The sequence below is a fragment of the Notothenia rossii genome (assembly GCF_949606895.1).
Source record: "Notothenia rossii genome assembly, chromosome: 12".
NCBI classification, from domain to species: domain Eukaryota; kingdom Metazoa; phylum Chordata; class Actinopteri; order Perciformes; family Nototheniidae; genus Notothenia; species Notothenia rossii.
Genome location: NC_136911.1, coordinates 20,984,204 through 21,007,183, shown reverse-complemented (window position 1 = coordinate 21,007,183; position 22,980 = coordinate 20,984,204). Strand labels below are relative to the sequence as shown.

Sequence of the window (22,980 nt, the reverse complement as noted above, 5' to 3'; positions counted from 1 at the left end):
TGACCATACTTTTCTACTTTTAATTGAGTAACATTTTTAATACTGGACTTTTACTTATAAAAGAGTACTTTTACTTAAAGGTCCCATGTCATGGCCATTTCTACTGATCATAATTCCATTGTTGAGGTCTACTAAAATAGATTTATATTGGGCAATTTTCCAAACAGCATCTCTGTATTGTATGTGCAGTGCCGAATTCACCATATACATTGGGGGGTACACATCTCCCAATATTCAGATACGCTCAAAATGGACGTTACGTTACTGTACGTCACTATACCCGAAATACGTCACTATACCCAAGGAGTAAACAATGGAAAAAGAGAAATGTCCAACGAGGCGTTCTGGGGCAGCATAGACAGGTCTTCTCTGTGTTAGAGTTTTACTCTCTACAGGCTGTACTTTGAGGGTTTGTGACTTTGCAGACCGTTTACATGCAGAACAACCTTCATAACACACAAGGGGACGGGTGATAACAGGAAAAGCATGGCATGGGACCTTTAAGTAAAAGATCTGAGTAGGGTACTTCTACGAAATGAGTCATTTATTTTAATAGACTTCTACACAAACAGAGCCCTCTGCTGGTTATTATAAGTAATGCATTGTTTGGTACTTCCTTATTGACTTCTGTTTTCCAGAGGTTGCCGTCACAATGCAGTCTTTACGCACAACCCATAAACAACCCAACTGCATTCTGACTGTCAACATTGAGTTATTTCGGCCAATCCCAGATGCGCAAAATTAGGAATCAAAGATATAAATAAAGGTTCTTCTTCCATTAAAAGGTTGGACATTTTTCCAATTTGCAACTTGCTTATTCTTCACAGCAGAATGTTAAGTTTCCTCCTGGATGATGCAACACAAAGCCCTGGTTTCCACTCTCATCTGAACAGAAACAGGCGCCTCCCCTGTTTCTCTCTAACTTTAAGAAGACCAAAGTGAAAGGATTTGAGTTCAGAGCAGATCCACAGCTGGCTGCAGGAGGAGAGCTTCTTACAAACGAGTCAACCATAGAATATATAAAAGTGTGACCATGGAGCAAATACTGGCGCCTTTGAGGGAGTCTGTGAGGCAACAGGTGAGAGCAGCTGACACACCTGCACTATAACACATTCTGCAAACACTGGCATGCAGCGACTTGGGCTCTGACAATGTAGAGGTTTTGCATGTGCTTAAAAATGAGTCTACTTTATGTTTTGAATATGGAATGATAAGTTTACATGAAGAAATCACTTCAATGGTTGCATTTAAACAGCACAGAAACAGATGCAATGTCTATCAGAGTAAAACAGATAATACAATAATGCGTATTCAGTAATGTGCACTTTATATGATGTTTGGTTACACATTATTCAATTCAATTCAAGTTTATTTATATAGCCCAAAATCATAAATCCTATTTGTCTCAGAGGGCTTCACAAGTCAACAAACACATTGGCAATGTAAAACAATGCAAGAACAACAAACATATCTTACAAGATCAATGTGAAAATACCCATTTAAAAAGGAACATAACACAATGACACAAATACAGTTAGAGTACAATCAATTATTGAATGTTCTTCAGTGACCATAAGTTATACAGAGCCTCATGGCATGAAAAAAAAGTGAAACTAGAATTGAAGGAGTGGCTGCTGGTCAAAGGGGGTATTTGGGCATGATGGCTTTAAAGCGGATTTATCAAAGGTCATAAATAGATTTTAATAAACAAACAACTACAGCTCTCTTTTTTAACATTTTTCTTTTTACATATATGCATTTTTAATATACAAATCTATATATAGTATTCCTAAGACAAAATAATAACCGAAAGAAAAATTACAGATAAGGTACTTTTGTATGTTTTTCTAGGAGGTTTTGTGTAAAAATGAAGTGTTTTTTATTCCTGCAGGGGGATTTGGTGCATGAGCTAAAGGCGAAAGGCGCCAACGAGCAGGAGCTGAACAAAGCTGTTGCAGAACTGAAAGCCCGGAAGAAGATTCTGGAAGCAAAAGTGAGAAGTCCACACCTTAAAATCATCAGTCACATCCTTCAAAGGATATCGCATCAGTTTCACAGCTTCAATCAATCAATCAATCAATCAATGTTTATTTATATAGCCCAATATCACAAATGTTACATTTGTCTCAGTGGACTTCACAGTTTGTACAGAATATCAGTATGACAATACGACACCCTCTGTCCTTAGACCCTCTGTCCTTAGACCCTCTGTCCTTAGACCCTCACATCGTACAAGGAAAAACTTCCAGAGAAACCCCACAGTTTAAAGGGGAAAATGGGAGAAACCTCAGGGAGAGCAACAGAGGAGGGATCCCTCTCCCAGGACGGACAGACGTGCAATAGATGCCGTGTGTAAATTGAAAAGATAATACATTTGCAACATAGGTAGACCAAATGTTTTGAAATGCATGTGTGTATAATAAGAAGATGAATCCACGAGGATATCCATCCAGGACTTATGATCCAGGACCACAGCCACGACTCAAGATCCAGGACTCGCAATCCATGACACAGGACCGCAGGATCATCCATGACTCCGGATCCCGGCGTATATAGACACCAAAAAGAAAGACATTTGGGGAAGCTGGGTTAATCGGAACATGAGAGTACACAGGTATAGACAGAGAGAAGGAAGAAGTAAGATGTCCCCCGACAAACTAAGCTTCTGCGTACTCTGACACCTTTTGGTTCCACTTTCAGTTTGAGTCAAAGAATGTTTACTTAGCTGTAATCCTGGGATCCTTCTCATCCTGTAGGAGCTAGCTTTGCAGCCTAAAGATGACACGGTGGACAGAGTGAAGATGGAGGACACCTTAAAGAGGAGATTCTTCTACGATCAGGCTTTTGCCATATATGGAGGTAAAACTAAAGAAAACTGAAACCACGTCATCGCATTTCAGGAAGTTATCACTTCAAATATTGCAATCTACACACTAACCGTCCAGGTGTGAGCGGCCTGTATGACTTCGGCCCTGTCGGCTGCGCCCTGAAGAACAACATCCTGCAGGTGTGGAGGCAGCACTTCATCCAGGAGGAGCAGATCCTGGAGATCGACTGCACCATGCTCACCCCCGAGCCCGTCCTCAAGTAGGTGTCTCACCCATCAGATCAAGGCTTCTATGGGTTTCAAACACTCATTTGTTATTTCTAATGTATAATGAATGAGGGTAATGCTGCCTTGTGGTTCCTAGAGTCCGCTCCAAACTGCTGAACTGTGGGTTTTTGTAAACAGGCGCACAATGATCCTGCGATTTTATGCATGGAAGCTGCCAATACAGCACCTTTTTATAGCCCGGTTGCAGAAACAATTATTTGATTAAATTAATCATTAATTTTAGTATTAAAGAAGCCTTATTATACTTGTAGGGGTTTCCCTTTACAGTAGTGTGTTATAGGTTTTTGTGCATGTCAATTGTTTGCATTGGCTAGCGCTCCAACACATTGTACGTGATAGGCTAAGGGGGGACATCTCTAAGTGGTTGACCAATCACAACAGAGCCAGCCAGCTAACCAATCAGAGCAGACTGGGCTCTCAAGGTGACAACAAACCCCAGAACATGAACTGCATCCTCTATTCCAACTTGGCAGAGAAATGTGCATTATTTTCTCCTCAAGGACGTCGGGGCACGTGGATAAGTTTGCAGACTACATGGTGAAAGACGCCAAGACTGGAGAGTGCTACCGCGCCGATCACCTGCTCAAAGGTGACCGGATTTAAAGGAGCTCCACCTAGTCCAGTGCTCCATAAAGCTTTCCGTTGTTTCCATGCATTAATGACAAGGTGTCACGTTTAATCCCTAAAAAGCACAATGACTTAGGTTTTCTGAACGTCCATATAAGGACATGTTTGTACTCGTCTGACTTGGTTGCCCTGTATATCCCGAGGGCCATGGTATGTACAGTAGAGGAGAGCACAAGTGAAAGTGTCAGATCGACTGGTTTTTCATGTCTGCAAACCAAGTAGACGAAAATGTGTGGCTTTAGCATCTAATATATTTCAGGCTTACTTAGACTTTTGATTACAAAGACATACAGTCTGGGTAAAAAAACATTTCAGTAACTTTGAGATGTATTTCCTACATTGTTTGGCTGTAATTGTTTGTATGAAAAGCAGGCCTTTTGCCACAAAAATAATATTACTTAAGGCTTACTTGACAAAAAATGCATATTTACTTACATTGAATTGAATCACTGACAGCGGCTAAATGAGGATATTCATTTCCCCACAGCTCACTTAAAACAAATGATGTCTGATGAGAAATGCTCTGCAGAGAAAGCCGCCGAGTTGGAGGACGTCATCACTCAGGTGGGTGGGTCACACACACACACACACACACACACACACACACACACACACACACACACACACACACAGCTGTATCTATACTGACATCTGCTGGTTGGGGAAAATGCTCCTCTGAGGTTTTGCTCTCTGTTCCAGATGGATAACTACACTCAGCAGGAGCTGGCCGACCTCTTTGTGAAATACAACGTGAAGTCACCGTCCACAGGAAATGACCTCACACCTCCGACCTCCTTCAACCTGATGTTCCAGACGTCCATCGGACCAGGAGGGAACATGACGGGGTAAAAATAAACACAATACAGCGGAGAATTTGTTTTTTTTAGGGTAGCATTTGTGTCATTGTTGAGTGATTGATTTGACGTGACTCTGCAGCTATCTGAGGCCTGAGACCGCTCAGGGAATGTTCCTCAACTTCAAGCGTCTGCTGGAGTTCAACCAGGGAAAACTTCCCTTCGGAGCCGCTCAGATCGGAAACTCCTTCAGGAACGAGATCTCTCCTCGCTCTGGACTCATCCGTGTCAGGTAGCTAGAAGCTTCCTCATTACTCACCTGCAGATATAATGACAATACAGTGACGTTAAATCTTCCTCACAGAGAGTTCACCATGGCTGAGATCGAGCACTTTGTGGATCCAGACGAGAAGAACCACCCCAAATTCTCCAACGTTGCCGACCTGGATATTCTGCTGTTTTCTTCCAAGGCTCAGACTAGTGGTCAGTCTGCACAGATCATGAGGCTGGGGGACGCTGTGGAGCAGGTGGGACACACATAATGGACGTGTTAGATATCGTGGATATAGTTACTGATGTTTCCTGACAAATGACCATCTCCATACCTCTGTGTCTGTTACAGGGGGTGATCAACAACTCAGTGTTGGGTTACTTCATTGGAAGGATCTACCTCTATCTGATCAAAGCCGGGCTGTCCAAAGACAAAGTGCGCTTCCGTCAGCACATGGAGAACGAGATGGCTCACTACGCCTGCGACTGCTGGGACGCTGAGTCCAAAACATCCTACGTAAATAATATTTTCTTGGATGTTTAAATGCCGACTGTGGGGTTTCTCTGGAAGTTTTTCCTTGTACGATGTGAGGGTCTAAGGACAGAGGGTGTCTTTTTTTCTCATACTAATATTCTGAACAATCTGTGCTGTTGTGTTTGCTGTAAAGTGTCTCTACTGTAGGCTATTTTTATTACATGTACAGCACTTTGGCTCGACCAAAAATCGTTTATAAATGTGCTATATAGATAAAACTTGATTTGATTTGATGCATAGAGTTAAGAAACGAGTGGACACAAGTGAAATCGAGTCTGCTTGTGTCTCTCAGGGCTGGATTGAGATCGTTGGATGTGCTGATCGCGCCTGCTACGATCTGTCGTGTCACTCCAAAGCCACGAAGGTCCCTCTAGTGGCCGAGAAGCTCCTGAAAGAACCCATATCCTTTCATTCTCCCAGTAAAACAACCCTACAACCGTAATATCATTTTTTTAACTTTTAATGACCGATATCCTCAGTTACTTACTTTTGCTTTGCTCTATCGCTTGTAAGCTGGATTCCTCAGTTTAACGCTTTAACTTCTTCGCACAAAGTGGTAAACGTTGTCCAGTTTGAGCCCAATAAGGGAGCCATAGGAACTTCCTACAAGAAAGATGCTAAACTGGTTCTGGAGTTCCTGGCCGGGTGTGACGAATGTTACATCACCGATCAGGAGAAGCTCCTCACGGAAAAAGGGTAAATTCTGCCTTTAAGAACCTATATATTAATCTCCTTTTGTGTCTTTTATATTGTTAAATTAGTGGTGTTTAATGTCTGTAGAGAGTTCAGCATTGAGACTCAGGGACGGACATTCAAAGTGACCAAAGACATGGTCAGTGTGAAGCGGTTCCAGAAGACTCTGCACGGTAAGAGACCCGCCTTCAGAGCTGTAGAGCAGGATAATGATTCTTGTGGGAAATCAACCGTCTGTGTTTTCCCACAGTGGAGGAGATTGTTCCCAATGTAATCGAGCCGTCCTTTGGCATCGGCAGAATCATGTACTCCATCTTCGAGCACTCGTTCCGCAAGAGGGAGGGCGATGAACAGAGGACGGTAAGAACGCTGTAAAACAAGAAAGGACGTCTGAGTGAGAATCTCATGCTTGCTTGAATGTTTTTACTGTGAACTTTGAACTGAAAAGGACTTATTGTTCTCCAGTATTTCAGCTTCCCTGCCACTGTGGCTCCATACAAATGTTCCATCCTTCCTCTGAGCCAACATCAGGAGTTCACGCCATTCGTCCAGCAGTTATGTGAGTGTGATGCTAACTCTCAGATTAAGATACAGCATTATGAAGTGTAACTTGTTTGTGTCTCCAATATAGAGCTGGATGGTATGGTTAGCGTATCTTTCCATAAAGACAGGAAGTAGGGGACTGGCTAACCGGGCCTACCTACCCACCATCAACTTTAAAGCTCACTTATTAAAATGTTAGAGTTGGGTTCATTTTTCAGACAGTAACTTTATATCAAATCCTAACTTAAAGTGGACCTATCATGCTATATTTGAATAATGTAGTGTAGGACCATACCTATATAAGGCATTTTTATACTTTTTATTTTTCAAAATACCAAACAGATCATGCATTTTAGCCATTCATCATTTCTCTCAATTGAACACTGTCTTTCAGACTCTGATTCTGTGAGAACAGCACCATCTGGTGGCCTGAAATATGTACTACAGCGTCTCCAGCGCTTTCCAACGGCAATGTCCGTGGCTGTCTCCTCCTGATTGGTGGAGTTGGCCCAATAGCCGTAGCGCCACTTCTGTGACGTCATAGAAGTGTTCAAATCTGGATCAGTCTGTATCAGATCCGTTGCAGCCCCTTTTTAACAGATTTGGGTATGGAGGAAAATAGAGAGGGTTGTGTTTTCTGACACTTGGTGAGTTCCCTGGAACACCGGGGACACATGTTCATGTATACAAGACGCACAAAAGTGCATTTTGCATGATAGGTCACCTTTAAGTAGCAGCTAGCAGGCTATAGCTTAGTATTTAACAATTGTTTGGTTTGATTGAGTGGTGTCAATTTTCTCATCCAACCCAAATGTTACCGTTTCAACATTTTCGGCTTGATCATCCCCTCAAACTGATTGTTAATTTCTGCTTCTTCTCTCTCCTTTAAGCCGACGCGATGACTAAAAACAACGTGTCCTACAAAGTGGATGACTCTTCAGGATCCATCGGGAGACGCTACGCCCGCTCAGACGAGATCGGGGTGGCGTTCGGCATCACCATCGACTTCGACACGGTGAACAAGACGCCTCAAACCGCCACGCTGAGAGACCGAGACTCCATGAGGCAGATCAGGGCCGAGGTACTGCAACAATAACCACAGCTGTGTTTAGTATCACATTCAGCTGTTTAGTTTCTAATATACACAACCCTATTACAGGTCGCTGAGTTGCCAGCGATGGTTCGAGATCTGTCTAACGGCACCTTGACTTGGGTCGAGGTGGAGAAAAAGTTCCCCATCTTTGAAGGACAAGAGACCAGCAGCAAGAAGGAGTAGCCAGACGGGGAGTCAACAGAAGATTTCACACATTACCACAGCTTATGCATTTTATATTTTATACCTATAGGAACCATGTGTTTTCTCTCTTTGGGAGTTGCAGTTATAGGTCTGCTCAGACATACAGTATATACTCCCAAATGTTGAGCAGCACTGATACTTTGAAAGTAGGAAACAGCCAGGCGGAGTTACGTTTCTTTAAAAGCTTACTGTATGCCGCATTCGTATACGTTTAATAAACTATATACTGTACTTCATGTCTCTTTTCTTTTTGAGTTGCTTTGTGTGCATCTCGCTGCATTGTATGTTGTGTTGCTGTCACTAGACGGCACTGAGAGTTGTGTTACAGTCCATTGTAGAATATGAGATGGATGGACGTTTGGCTTCGGCTCAAAATTGCAGCAGGCTAAAACAGACCTGGAACCCAGGAGGTGGAAAATAGCAGCGAGAGAAACGAGACAAGGGGACTTTTAGTTTGAAATTGTCAAAGGATGCACACTTACTCATCGCTACAACAACATATTCATGCTAATTGAAGCTCTTTTGTGATACAATATGATGCTAATTGGGATCACACACTATTCTGCACATAAGAGAGCTATCGTGCAGAAAGTGGATTTAGTCTTTGGCGCATCCTTTACAGAAGTACTTTAAAGTATCAGAGGAAGGTAAAACATGTCAAGAATCCCTAATAGACTCCTAATGTGTGTCTTCAGTGTGTGGTTCCGCCCCCTCTGTGTCAGTGGTCAAAGTATAAATACATCACGTCACTTTTACCCAGTGGCAGCTCCCTGTCAGGGAGTCAGAGGGGCAGACAAACCCTGAGCAGATGCAAAAACTTTCCTTAGATGCTTTTGTTTTTGTAATTTGATATTTTAAATCTGGATTTTTTTTCTAAATAATCGGAAACAAGTGGGGGTTTTATTGCACCTCCTCTTTCGGGACTGCAACTGCTGCGTTCAAGGTCAGTGTGACAACAGGTGCTGCGGAGGACGAACTGAGAGCGTGACCGAGTGGCATTTCAGCTGCATTGTGAAGAGGAAACAGGAAGGGATTGTTACAGAGATTTACAAATATAAATACATATGTGCTGTTATATGAAGCAATTAGAGATAATGTTGAGTTAGCATTAGAAAAGCAAAAAACAATGCTTTGATGCAGGAGAAGTTACAGTATGAATAAGTTGATTGGAAAGGAGTTGTTTGGTTAAAAATAGCCAGCAGCTGTACTTTGTTGGGGTCTCTGAGTTCTTATCTTCTGAAAGTTGCACATTTGCCCACCACTGTTCTTTTACCTGATAATCACAATGAACTGAAATGATTGTGATTATCAGCGGTACTCGTTCTTACTTTACACTGCAACATTTCACAGTGAATTTACTACATTTCACCATCTCTTTTGCAGCTACAGTTACTTTGACCTCACAAATGTTTATATGCATTGTCAGACAGAAGTAAGAGTAGCAATAACAAATCGTAAAAACGCTCTGTTACAGGTTAAAGTCCTGCAATCAAAATCTGACATGAGTAAATGAAAGAAAGTGTTTGCATAAAAAAAACTTTAAGAACCAAAAGTACTTGTTGTGTATAATCTCAGAATCATATCCAGCATACATCTTAATGTTAAACCTATAATTGTATAATTGCCACTGTTTATTTACAGTAATAGTACATTTAGTTTGAGCTATTAATATGAATATGTAAAGTAAATCAAAATGAAAACACTCAGGTAAAGTACCAGTACCTCAAAATTATAGTTAAAGTGGAGCTATCATGCTATATTTGAATAATATAGTGTAGGACCATACCTATATAAGGCATATTTATACTTTTTATTTTTCAAAATACCAAACAGATCATACATTTTAGCCATTCCTCATTTCGCTCAATTTAACACTGTCTTTGCATCATGGGCTGATTCTGTGAGAACAGCACCATCTACAGGCCTGGCATATGTACTACAGCGTCTCCAGCGCTTTCCAACGGCAATGTCCGTGGCTGTCTCCTCCTGATTGGTGGAGTTGGCCCAATAGCCGTAGCGCCACTTCTGTGACATCACAGAAGTGTTCAAATCTGGATCAGTCTGTATCAGATCCGTTGCAGCCCCTTTTTAAGAGATTTGGGTATGGAGGAAAATAGAGAGGGTTGTGTTTTCTGACACTTGGTGAGTTCCCTGGAACACCGGGGACACGTATTCATGTAGAAAAGACGTACAAAAGTGCATTTTGCATGATAGGTCACCTTTAAGTACAGTACTTTAGTAAATGTACTTAGTGACCACTGCAAAGAAGTATCAAACTGTATGGAAAGCAGAATAGAAGTTGACCTTTCGCTCACATGTTAAAGCATCAATACAATCATATAAGAACACAACAGTGACTTGGGCCATTCAACGTACTGTTACAGCACTTTTACTTTGCATTCATACTTTGTTGCTAATTATCATGTACTTTTACTTCAGTGAACGGAGGACTTTTGCTTTTTAAAGGGGCATTGTGACTTTTATTCAGCAAAGGATCTGAATATTTCCCCATCGTTGGTAAATAGTTAGCATTTCAAAGTGTGAATTGCTACAGTAAAAAAATGCTGGTGCAGCACTTATGATAGAAAAGGATTTAAAAGTAATTTGTTATTTTTTGAATTGTAAGAATGACTTCACGCTGAATCCAGAATGATTGACAAGCAGCGGATATCTTTTTAGTTACAGATGCAAAAGAGAAAGTGGCATTGTTGCTCTTTCTCTTCTAGTTTAAGCCCCAGCTGTTTACAAAGGATGTGTGCTGTAGAACCAGTCAGGCCTGGTGTCAGGTCGTTATTGACGGGTCTCCTTTTGGTGCAGGAGCTTCCAGAGCTCAGTCCGTGGAGCAATGGGGATCAAATCGGCTCTTCCTAAATATGAGATCTACTTCTACAACACGGTGCTCTGCCTGGCCACGCTGTGGGCCGGCAGCTGGGTCCTGGATGTGTCCAGCTGTGAGTATGAGTAAACACACACACACCTACATGACCGATTGTACGATGTGAGGGTCTAAGGACAGAGGGTATTGTCATACTGATATTCTGTACAAACTGTGAAATCCACTGAGACAAATGTAACATTTGTGATATTGGGCTATATAAATAAACATTGATTGATTGATGACTCTGACAGTGCTTGACATAGAAGAAAACGACTTAAACTTAAGAAACATTCAGGTTATATGCAACGTTTATAATAATTGAATGGTCCTGAGGTTTTTTCGTGTATCCAGGGCTAGTTTTAATTATTTCCTCGGTGACATAGACCTCAATTTTCGTCCCAAAACACATGCACTGTTACTTGTAAAATTAACATGGACCCCAACACTGTCCTGCAAATACTCGAGACACACACACACACACACACACACACACACACACACACACACACACACACACACACACACACACACACACACACACACACACACACACACACACACACACACACACACACACACACTTTATCGATTAGTTTAGAAATGAGAACATGCAATTATTTGGATATTTTCTATAATTAGTGGGCTGAAAAGTTAACCCAATAGAAAGCAGAGATTTTTACTTTTGTAGGAGGTTATCACTGACATTAATGATGGCTCTGTTTTATTCAAGTGTTCCAGTAAGCCAGCACGCACAATACAAGAACCCGAGAGTGAACGGAGTTTAGCCATCATTAATGTTGTTTTCCACACCTGTGAATTTTGCAGCTGCGACTAAAGTCTTCTGGCCTATAGCACAAAAGGATTAGCACCACAATGCAATGTGCTGCATTTTTAGATGTGAAGATGATGGATTACTGTAAATAGGCCCTTTTATGCTATTTGAGGTTTATCCTCTCCTGTAGTGTGTTGTATAGGTTTGTGTGCGTGTAAAGACTCTTCAAAGGCTCACAGTAGAGGCAGTAATATTAACCTGAAAGCAGAATAGGCCCCTTTAAGAAATCTTTGCCTCATTGAACCCCAAAATCTAGTCTAAACTGCGAACCTGATGTCGTGGCAGGAGTTCAAATCTAAGCATTGTGTGGTGCAGCTACATACCGACAACACAATGTGCAGTGTACATACAGTAGAGAGGCAGCGTCACTGAGGGGGGGCGGGGGGTGCTGGAGCTATGCAGACCCTGCAGGGGAGATCAGGTTTCAGCGTGAATACCACAAGAAGAAAATAGATCCTGTGTTAGCCCTGTGTTTATTAGGAGCCTCACTGTCATGGAACACAAGTTGCACATCTGCATTCAAAGGACAAGGAAGCTTTAAATATATCTCTGTATTTATTGACAATCACAATACATGTTTTCTTACCTCTACTTTGTCAGCCGGTGCAAACAGAAAGGCGTTCAAACCCAGCGTGAAGCCAGGATGGTACTACTTTGGGAGGAAAAGGGTGAGAAAACATTCATATTTGATGCAGATATGAGTCATCGATGTAAGAATGTTTCTAATTGATGTCTTCATGGATCCGCAGGACTCAGCTGATTTGGAGTGGGTGATGTGGTTCTCCACCTTCAGAGAGCACATCCTGTTTGCTCTCGCCGGTCATGTGCTCTTCGCTAAGATCTGCTCCATGTTGGCTCCAAAGGTGACAAAATAATCCACTGATTGAGTTGCAAAAAATGGAAATATTAAATTAAATCAGGGGTGTTCAAACTACGGCCCGCGGCCCATGAAACGGCCCTGAGCTAATTCAAATAGTATAATGAAATATGACCCACAAATCAAACTTGTGCTTGTCATATATTGTACTAATTAAATATATATATGTATAAATAATAGACTGTATATACAAAGGTATACTTAAGCAATAGCTCACGACAGGCCGTGGTATATGCTCATTATGTCACAGCTAAGGGGCGTGGTTCGGCCCGACGCGAAGCAAGCAGTTTGCTTATCAGCCCAACTGTATACTGTTTTTCTCAGGCGCGGAGGGATACTGACTTGTTGTGAAAAGTAATTTAAAATTCTACCGTTGGAAAACGCTCAGTATATCACGGCTAAGAACCAATCAGATTGCTTGATTTGACTTGTCCATTTTATAAATATATATATATCACAGTATTCATGTGTGCCCACTTTTCAAATAAATTCAATCAATTAAAGATGGAAACATTTTCAAACTAATCTTAGTCTTTTTATAAGCAATCTGAAGCTTGTTTTAAGGAATGAGCTGTAAACTAAATAAATGAAACCCTATGTGAAGCTGTGATGTAGGCTGTTGTGTTTCTTACAGCATTTTCAAGTATCAAGCTTAATTTACCTACATTTGATTGATTTTGCTAACTTATAACAGAACTTATGAGGCAATACACCTGTAAGTGAGCGGGCCCAGCCCTTCATATATTTTTCTGTATGTGGCCCTCTGTGAAAAAGGTCTGGACCCCCCTGAGTTAAATGCAAGTGTATCGAATGTTCCCTTCAGGTCAGTACTTGAGTGATTGTAATAACATACATGTCCTGGTGGCGGCGCTCCATGTGACCCACAGCACAGGTCTCTGGTGTACATGGCGTACGGGATGCTGGCCGTGTGGACCAGTCTGGGCTGGACCTACGTCACCCTGATCCTGACGCACTGCGTCCTGCTCTACAGCGTGTCCTTGGTGAAGATCCGCTGGTTGTGCTTCGTCACCGGCCTCTGCACCCTCGCCACCTTCAAGTGTGAACCCTTCGTGTCCTGGCAGGTAAACAGGAAACTAACTGTTCTCCAAACACACATTATGCATGACATTCATCATGTGTGCAACATATTGTTATTTTTCAATACTGAGAGCCAAGTTCATTCAAGATTCGATGTACGTACCTGGCAATACAATCGTTTCTGAGTTACAAAAAGCATGAAATTAATTGGATTTTTTTTTCCAATGTCCAACATTTATGACAAAAAGTTGCAAACCCCCCAAACTCCACCCCCTCCAGGTGGTATTCCCCAATGAATAGACAAACATACAACAGAAAAATAAATAAATAAATGGTCATAAAAATAAAATATATGAAAATACAAGTAAGGAATAGACCAAAAATAAATACATACAACAAAATAATGATGACAATAGACGGTATACAAGATGAATAGGATTTGTTATGCTTTCGCCCTGTTTCTACCTATATATACAGTCTATGCTTTCTACCCCAAACAGGCAGGCTTTGTGGACGGGGACTTTGATCTGCGCCACATCTTCTTCTACGGAGGATGTGGGTTCACCATCATGCGCTGTATGAGCTTTGCTCTGGAGAACTGCGAGAGGAAAGAAGGGAGCTACAGCATCCTGGAGCTGCTCAAGTACAACTTCTATCTCCCCTTCTTCTACTTCGGGCCCATCATGACCTTTGACAAGTTTTATGTTCAGGTAAGAAGGTTTTTAGGCACCTGAGGCCGAAATAGGCTCTAAATAAACTATTTTCTGCGCATAGAATCACGTTTATTGCTATAAGTTCACACATAGGGATTAGCCTTGGTGTATATGGTGCTATATAAACACAGCTACATTGAAATTGAAATGCACAGACTGATAAAGTATTTCAACTATTTGATCTCTTTTAATGTGTTGCACTGTTGGAGGAGCCTGTGACCGAAGACATATCAACACTGTAGCTATGAACACATGACAATCACAGCCTTGAATCTTGAAGATGATGTCTATTGAGCGTCTGCTGCCCCCTGCAGGCCAACAAGTCGGACCTGAGCAGGAAGGAGTGGGGGTTGTGGAACATCAGTCTGCACGGCCTCACTCACCTGGGGGTCGTCATCATGGTGGACCTCCTCTTCCACTTCATGTACATCCTGACCATCCCCAACGACCTGAAGCTGCTGAAGCACTCCTCCGACTGGGCGTTAGGTCTGTGCTAAACCCCAACATACTTACATTAAAGGTCCCCTATCATACTGTTTTTAACCTAGGAGGAGATTCAGGTGATAAGGGGGGGGGGGGGGGGTTACCTTGGTTGCTGATTGGCTAATGGTTACACAAGACAAAACATTGTTATGACATCATAAAGTGGCCAAAATCTGATCAGCTCATTTTCAGACAGGTTTTTATAGAAATGGATCAAAAAGAGAGAATCTTTGTTCCTGAAACTTTCAGAGTCTCTTTCCACAGAGGGGACACATGTTGATGTAGAAGAGACATGAAGAAGAGGGGACACATGTTGATGTAGAAGAGACATGAAGAAGAGGGGACACATGTTGATGTAGAAGAGACATGGAGAAGAGGGGACACATGTTGATGTAGAAGAGACATGAAGAAGAGGGGACACATGTTGATGTAGAAGAGACATGAAGAAGAGGGGACACATGTTGATGTAGAAGAGACATGAAGAAGAGGGGACACATGTTGATGTAGAGGAGACATGAAGAAGAGGGGACACATGTTGATGTAGAAGAGACATGGAGAAGAGGGGACACATGTTGATGTAGAAGAGACATGAAGAAGAGGGGACACATGTTGATGTAGAAGAGACATGGAGAAGAGGGGACACATGTTGATGTAGAAGAGACATGGAGAAGAGGGGACACATGTTGATGTAGAAGAGACATGAAGAAGAGGGGACACATGTCGATGTAGAAGAGACATGAGGAAGAGGGGACACATGTTGATGTAGAGGAGACATGAAGAAGAGGGGACACATGTTGATGTAGAAGAGACATGGAGAAGAGGGGACACATGTTGATGTAGAAGAGACATGAAGAAGAGGGGACACATGTCGATGTAGAAGAGACATGGAGAAGAGGGGACACATGTTGATGTAGAAGAGACATGGAGAAGAGGGGACACATGTTGATGTAGAAGAGACATGGAGAAGAGGGGACACATGTTGATGTAGAAGAGACATGAAGAAGAGGGGACACATGTCGATGTAGAAGAGACATGGAGAAGAGGGGACACATGTCGATGTAGAAGAGACATGGAGAAGAGGGGACACATGTTGATGTAGAAGAGACATGAGGAAGAGGGGACACATGTTGATGTAGAAGAGACATGGAGAAGTGGACTCTGCGTAGTAGGTGTCCTTTAAATGCTGTGGTGTGTAACCAGCGTCCCCTGTGCTTGTTCCCAGTGGGCCTGGCTTACTTTAACCTGGTGTATGACTGGGTGAAAGCGGCGGTGATGTTTGGGATCATCAACACGGTGTCCAGACTGGATCACCTGGACCCTCCTCGGCCCCCAAAGTGCATCACTATGCTCTATATGTTTTCTGAAACGTGAGTGGACACAGCTTCAACACTTTTGGCTCATTATACCTGAATCTGTCAAACTAAATATGTTTGTTCTTCTTTTTAGACATTTTGACCGAGGGATCAACGAGTGGCTGTGCAAGTAAGACTGTTACGTTTATAAAATTGGGGATAGCAGGATTACAGTGTTAGTAAAAACCTAAAAACATCATATAGTGTGTGTTGTAAAGCATCAGATGTTATCTCTTCTCTGTCAGCTGTTCTGTTCTGTTGGATAATACTTTCAGAGTGAATCTATACTTCTACTTCCTGAATCTGCTTCATGGTTTCACTTTCTTTGCTTCATTTGTTCTGTTTTTAATTCAGCAGGTGAACCTATATGTTCATAGAATAGTGTGTGTGAGCTTCACTGTGTGTGTTGAACTGAAACGGAGCATTTCCTGTCAGCTCAGATTTCATTTCTGCTTTTTTAAACTGTAGTATGTGCTCGTGTTAGGGCTGTGCAATTAATCATATTTTAATCGGAATTACGATTTTGGCCTGCCACAATTATAAAAACGACATAATCGGAAAAAACTATTTGTTGTGACATTGCACTGCAACATATTTGATCTAATTCATTTTAGTCTAATTTATTTATCATATTTATATATGTTTAGTAGCTTGTGGAAGTGCGCTCCAAAATATTTGTTGATCTTGTTTATTGGTATTTATTATTTATTTAAATATATCATTTATTTAATTTATTTGTGTCTTGGTTTTTCAGTTGAATTATACGTTCAGGGTAATCAACAGTTAAAAAGATACTGTTCAAATTATTATTTGTTTTAAAGTTCAATACATGGATGTTTTCAAAGCCAATGAATAATCGTATTTAATAATCGTGATATCAATTATTGACCAAAATAATCGTGATTATGATTTTTGCCATAATCGAGCAGCCCTAGCTCATGAGTTTCATCGTTGCCGCCTGATTGTCTGCAGGTATGTGTACGATCACCTGGGAGGGAAACATGAGAACGTGGTGGAGGAGTTGGTGGCTTCACTTTGCACCTTCGGGGTCACCATCCTGTGGCTCGGCCCCTGCGAGGTGGTGCTGGTCTGGGCTTTCTTCAACTGCTTCGGACTCAACTTCGAACTGTGGACCGCCAAATTCTTCGCCATGGAGCCTTTCGCTTCTCTAGAGGTTTGTCTAAGTGTAGAGATCTTGTTTTGTTTTTTTCAGCCGAACCTGAGAAGCTTGAGGGCAATACATGTACACAAGAATATTTACTTCTACTGAAAGCCAACATAATAATCCTTATTTTAATTCTGACACTTTTAAACGAATGATGTTTTACTCACAGATTGGAATGTCAGAAGCAACGTCCCGCCGCATCAGAGCCGTCTTCAACACGTTCAACTTCTGGAGCATCGTGCTGTACAACATCCTGGCTTTAAACAGTTTGGACTTTGCCAAGCTGGTCGCCAAGAGGCTGCTTCTCAAAGGTGATTTATTTATGTTTGATTCAAAGTCTGTGTCTATCCCTAATCTGCCCAGCAACGATGGTCACATTCAGAACATGTACCATGGGTGTCTGTGGGCGAGGCAGCTGGAGTTGTTGTCCCTTAAGTCCACTTATTTGTACGTCTACTTGATATAAGGAACGCATCGACACAGCGCTTACTAATTGGGCTTCTAAAATGTTCTCAGAAGAGTGAATATTATGGGATTTAAAGCCGAGATCTTAAAGCCTCTTCCTTGCATTCCCAGGTTTCCCTTTCACCACCATCATCGTCATGTTTGTCACCTACTGCCTGGTTCAAGTGATCAAGGAGAGAGAGAGGAGGCAGGCTCTCATCGATGATCCAGATCCCCTTCCTCCTGCTGCTCCTCCAAATAACAACTCCACAACCTCCTCCTCCCCCCCCACCAGCGCTGCAGCTGCACCCCCCGCTGCTCAACCTGTCGTAGATCCTAGCAAGGAGAAAGCAGAGTAGATGTTGAGAGTATTATGAAGAGTGTTAACGCCAGTGCAGATTTCAAACCCTGAATTGTGAATGAATCCTCAGTTTCTGCTATATCAGTTTACCCTCATGTGTTAATACCTAAAAGAGAGAAACATGTAATTCACACAAATATTCACCAAAGATTCAATAATCACATTTTACTTTGTCATTACTCCAAAAAAATAAAGTTTGTATAAATGTTTGTGGCTAGTTTCTTTTTCTGAATATGACGAGAGGACTTTTGCAGCACGTGAGTCAGTGTCGAGTCTTGTGTTATGTTTGTCAAGTATTTCTGAAGCGTTACCTCAGCAGCTGGCAGCTCGACTGATGCCTCCACCTGTGATGAATCACTGGACCTGGACATGTGATAAAAGACAAACTGATATTTAATGGGAGTTCATTTCCCATTTTTGTAACTAAATAGCCTGACTACGACCAACTATGCTAATTTGAGCCTTTTCAGACCATTGACATGCACACAAACCTATTTCACACACTACAGGAAAGGGATAATCCACAAAAAGCCGAATAGGGCCACTTTGTATATAATCATTTACTATCAAAGTAAATCTTAAAAAAGATATTGTCATGAATATAAATTGTATTTTTGAAGAAACGCCCAGTAAAACCGCCTGGCTCTGCTCCTGCAAATTACATTCTCCTTCTGCGAGGGACTTTTTGAATCGACACATCGATGTGCTGCTGAGGAGAACGGTGTATGTTGGTGTTATTTTCCCCTCCGTAGCAAAGATGGCTCGGACAAACTGTAGCTTGAGATCCATATCACAATGTGAAGTCACATAAATAAAGAATTGTGTCATCGACTTTAATGACTCAGAGTCTGCAGGGGGCCGCCTGTTAACCCACTTACTGCAGATACACCCATGACTCAGGACGGACATATTTCCCATGAAGCACCATGTCAGCTGTCAGAGTGGGTGGATGTTCCTGGGGAGTGGGTAGGGTGGAGTTTAGAGGAAGGGAAGAGGACTGTTGGTGTGGTGGTATTGCATTTCATGCTCCAGAAGGAAGCTCCAGACTGAGGCCCCGGGCTATAAATAGGCTCCCAGATGGAGCTCAGTTGAAGGGTCAGGACAGCTGGGTGGGAGTGTCGGGGTTCAGCTGGTGAGGGTGATCGCAGTGTCTCTGAATCCAGGCTAGCAACTATAACTCTGCTGTAGAGGAGACCCACTTCTGTTTGATTTGAAGCCCCTGAAAGGCTCTTCTGCCAGGAACCATGGCTCTGCCCATAGACCCCATGGATGAACCCAGGATGTACCAGCAGACGCTGCTGCAGGACGGCCTGTTCGAACTGCTGGAGAACGACAAGCTGGTGGACTGCGTGCTGAAGATCAAAGACAAAGAGTTCCCCTGCCACCGCCTGGTGCTGTGCGCCTGCAGCTCCTTCTTCCGCTCCATCTTCCTGTCCGACCTGGAGGAGAGCAAGAAGAAGGAGATCGTGTTGGAGGACGTGGAGCCGGGCGTCATGGGGCTGGTCCTCAAGTACCTGTACACCTGCAAAATCAACGTGACGGAGCAGAACGTCCAGGATATCTTCGCCGTGGCTAACGTGTACCAGATCCCTTCCATTTTCACAGTGTGTGTGTCTTTCCTACAGAAGCGCCTGAGCCTGAGCAACTGCCTGGCTGTGTTCAGACTCGGCCTGATGCTGGACTGCCCCAGGTTGGCGCTTTCCGCCCGAAACTACGCCTGCGAGCGCTTCCAGCTGATCTCCAGAGACGACGAGTTCCTCCAGCTGCTCCCCGGCGAGTTGGCCGCCATCCTAGCAAACGATAATCTGAACGTAGAGACCGAAGAGGCCGTGTTCGAGGCGCTGATGAACTGGGTGGGTCGGGACACGGGGAGCAGAGAGAAAGAGCTGCCGGGTCTGCTGGACTGCATTCGCCTGCGTCTGGTCAGCCAGGATTACCTGAAGGAGACGGTGGAGAAGAACGAGCTGATCTCCAATAGCTCAGAGCTGCAGCAGAAGATCCAGGTGGTTAAAGATGCGCTCGCTGGGATAATGCCAGAAGTTAAAAAGAACAAAAGCACGGAGAACGGAGGAGTGGAAGGTGAGGATGAGGAACAAGAGGAGGAGGAGGGTCTTCTCCCGGGAATCCTGAACGACACGCTGAGATTCGGCATGTTTGTCAGGAACTTGATCCTCATGGTGAACGAAGCCGGGGCCGTGGCGTACGACCCCACAGGGAACGACTGCTTCCTGGCTTCTCTGTCCACACAGGTGCCCAAGAACCACGTCAGCCTGGTGACCAAGGAGAACCAGATCTTTGTCGCGGGAGGATTATTCGTCGACGAGCAGAACAAGGAAGATCCACTGTGTTCCTTTTTCCTACAGGTAGGGGAGGCTCTAAGTAACATGGTTCATACACTTTTTTACTTTACCTAATTTCCCATGACCAAAGAAATTACTCTCTCAGCGGTACCACTGAAAATGGTTTATTTTAACCTGGAACAGGAAAATAAGGCCTGAAACATGTTGTGCCGATCTAAAGCAAATCAAATAGGCTAACTAGCTTCACGCTAAAGCAACTAAAATCTCTCACCAGTAAAACACCTCGTCCGTTAAATGCCATTTTACGTTTCATTACTGTACGATACAGTATTTATTATCAGTATAGTATTACTATTTCGGCGATTACTGTAGATCAAATATAAATTATATTTGATGCAACTTTAGTTACATTTCCATGACTTTTCCAAAATAGTGTTTTCCATAACTTTCCAGGTTTTTAATGACCGTAAGAACCCTGAAATAAGGATTTGAGATAAGAGATAGCACTAAACATTTGTGTTTTTTGTTCTTTATTATATAATATAACATCCGTACCGCTGAAAAAAATTGAAATATTTTGATGGTAAACCTTTTAGAAGCAATGTCCTCGAGGCGTTATACTTTTTGGGGGTTGTGTTATATAGATTTGTGTGCATGTAAATGGTCTGCAAAGTTTCTATATAAGAAAGACAAAATCTGTTTTGATGATAAAGTGCAATGGCCTTTATTATTTGGCATTTTAGGTTAAATATCTCACTTTATGTAATTTGAACAAAGTTGAATAAGATGTGTTTTGCAGCCTTTTACATGTAGCTACATACAGGGAAATAAAAAGGGAGCAACTATGTATCAGGGGTTTTAACCTGAGTACACGTACCTGCAGTGTTTGTCTACATGTGGCGTACCTACAACCCCATTCACAATTATTTGACCTCCTGTGACCTCAGTATGACCCGGTCAGTGCTGATTGGCTGGGGATGCCCCCCCTCCCGTCGCCCCGCTTCCTGTTTGGTCTGGCCGAGGCCGAGAATTTCATCTTTGTTTTGGGAGGGAGGGAGCTGAAGGAGACGGAGTGCACGCTGGACTCAGTGCTGGTCTACGACAGAGAGTGAGTATGAGTTCAAGTTACTGTAAATAAATCTACTTTTCTCTGGACTGAATCCTAATGTATTTATAATTCTACAGATCTTTTAAATGGGGGGAATCGGAGTCACTTCCCTGGCCGGTGTATGGCCATGCGACTGTATCCCACAAAGATGTTGTTTATGTGATTGGAGGGAAGGGAGACAGCAAGTGAGTATTAAGTGCAATCAAAACATCTGTAGCTAGTGCAAATACTTTTTCGTCATGATGTTCTTTGTCTCTTGTGAGAAGGACCTGTCTGAAGAAGATGTGTGCGTACGACGCCAGGAGATTTGAATGGAAGGAGCTTCCACCCATGAAGGTTGCACGCTCTTTATTCGGAGCCACTGTTCATCAGGATAAAATATATGTGGGGACAGGAGTCACCGACGAAGGGCTGACGGACACTTTGGAGGTGTACGACATCGCTACCAACACGTGAGTGCCCCGAAGTCAGAGAATTAGGCAGATAATCAATCAATCAATCAATCAATCAATCGATCAATGATGCAGCACATTCAGTTTCTGGCCCCAAAGAAAGACTTTGCAGAAAGAGGGAATAAAGAGATATTGTTCACATTTCCTTTAGTTAATTAAACTGCAGTTACATTTTCACAACACAAGGGAAAAACACTTAAATGTGGCTTTAAAGAGGACACATTCCTTTGTGTGTGTGTGTGTGTGTGTGTGTGTGTGTGTGTGTGTGTGTGTGTGTGTGTGTGTGTGTGTGTGTGTGTGTGTGTGTGTGTGTGTGTGTGTGTGTGTGTGTACATTGTTCAGGTGGTCAGACTTCGTAGCGTTCCCTCAGGAGCGCAGCTCTCTGATGCTGGTGTCTCTGGCCGGCCAGCTGTACGCTGTGGGAGGTTTCGCCATGATGCCTCTGGAGGACAGCGAGGAGATCCTTCCCAAAGAGATGAACGACATCTGGAGGTGGGTCACAACACACACATTCATACATACATTTATTAACTTATCCATAGTGTTCCTCACCGTCACGTTGGATAAGGTTGACAGAAGAAATAACAGGAAGTCAGGCAATAGCATACCAATGGCACTGTTTAAGGGTTTTTCAGGGTGTGTTTGAGTTTTACCTTAAGTCTTCTGTCCTTCTCAGGTTTGATGAGACGGAGAGGAAGTGGACGGGGGTCCTCAGAGAGATCCAGTACGCTGCAGGGGCCACGGTTCTGGGGGTCCGCCTCAACACCCTGCGTCTCACTAAGATGTAAAACCCACTCCAGTTCCTGCTCGTTAACAAATCTGTTACAGCGACATCAACAGAGACTTTGAGACTCATCTGTTTGATATAACACAATGCAATAGAAGTTTTATGTGGTTCTGGTTTAAAATCATGCACAATTTTCAGTTTTGATTTAATACGTTTTTTTATATATGTGTGTTTCTGTGGTTTAAAACTGTAAACAAACTGTATCCTGTTGGCCTTTTTGCACTGTAATGAAATAAAATGTTTAGTCATGACAATCATGGAAAATGTGTTTGCAACAAGCTTTACATTCATACAAGTCATAATCTAAGAGGAACAA

The 22,980-nt window shown here is 42.7% G+C and overlaps 3 protein-coding genes and 1 long non-coding RNA gene across 4 annotated transcripts; 3 read left to right on the top strand and 1 right to left on the bottom strand.

Moving 5' to 3' along the window:
- Window positions 1-227: 227 nt before the first annotated feature.
- LOC307026414 (glycine--tRNA ligase-like) lies at window positions 228-8,105 on the top strand. The gene is made up of 17 exons (XM_079661800.1): window positions 228-1,078; window positions 1,892-1,993; window positions 2,757-2,859; window positions 2,946-3,087; window positions 3,616-3,704; window positions 4,230-4,306; window positions 4,442-4,587; window positions 4,679-4,828; window positions 4,901-5,063; window positions 5,159-5,323; window positions 5,634-5,742; window positions 5,893-6,037; window positions 6,122-6,207; window positions 6,285-6,394; window positions 6,500-6,593; window positions 7,468-7,658; window positions 7,737-8,105. Exons 1-17 carry the CDS (start codon window positions 1,034-1,036, stop codon window positions 7,851-7,853), a joined length of 2,034 nt encoding a protein of 677 aa, XP_079517926.1. The 5' UTR covers window positions 228-1,033; the 3' UTR covers window positions 7,854-8,105.
- Window positions 4,723-12,307, bottom strand: LOC307026416. Its single transcript, XR_013804393.1, has 4 exons — window positions 12,171-12,307; window positions 11,935-11,989; window positions 4,980-5,052; window positions 4,723-4,855 (listed from the first exon to the last, which is right to left on the bottom strand). It is a non-coding gene; the product is annotated as an uncharacterized lncRNA (long non-coding RNA).
- On the top strand, window positions 8,308-18,226 carry hhatlb (hedgehog acyltransferase like, b). The gene is made up of 12 exons (XM_079661801.1): window positions 8,308-8,817; window positions 10,692-10,825; window positions 12,185-12,252; window positions 12,334-12,447; window positions 13,349-13,543; window positions 14,000-14,209; window positions 14,527-14,698; window positions 15,918-16,062; window positions 16,142-16,177; window positions 17,020-17,221; window positions 17,382-17,523; window positions 17,789-18,226. The coding sequence occupies exons 2-12, from the start codon at window positions 10,720-10,722 to the stop codon at window positions 18,013-18,015; spliced, it is 1,617 nt and encodes a 538-aa protein (XP_079517927.1). The 5' UTR covers window positions 8,308-8,817; window positions 10,692-10,719; the 3' UTR covers window positions 18,016-18,226.
- Window positions 18,227-19,014: 788 nt separating this feature from the next.
- klhl40b (kelch-like family member 40b) lies at window positions 19,015-22,918 on the top strand. The gene is made up of 6 exons (XM_079660999.1): window positions 19,015-20,380; window positions 21,265-21,425; window positions 21,503-21,610; window positions 21,692-21,877; window positions 22,220-22,369; window positions 22,554-22,918. The coding sequence occupies exons 1-6, from the start codon at window positions 19,262-19,264 to the stop codon at window positions 22,663-22,665; spliced, it is 1,836 nt and encodes a 611-aa protein (XP_079517125.1). The 5' UTR covers window positions 19,015-19,261; the 3' UTR covers window positions 22,666-22,918.
- Window positions 22,919-22,980: the final 62 nt, after the last annotated feature.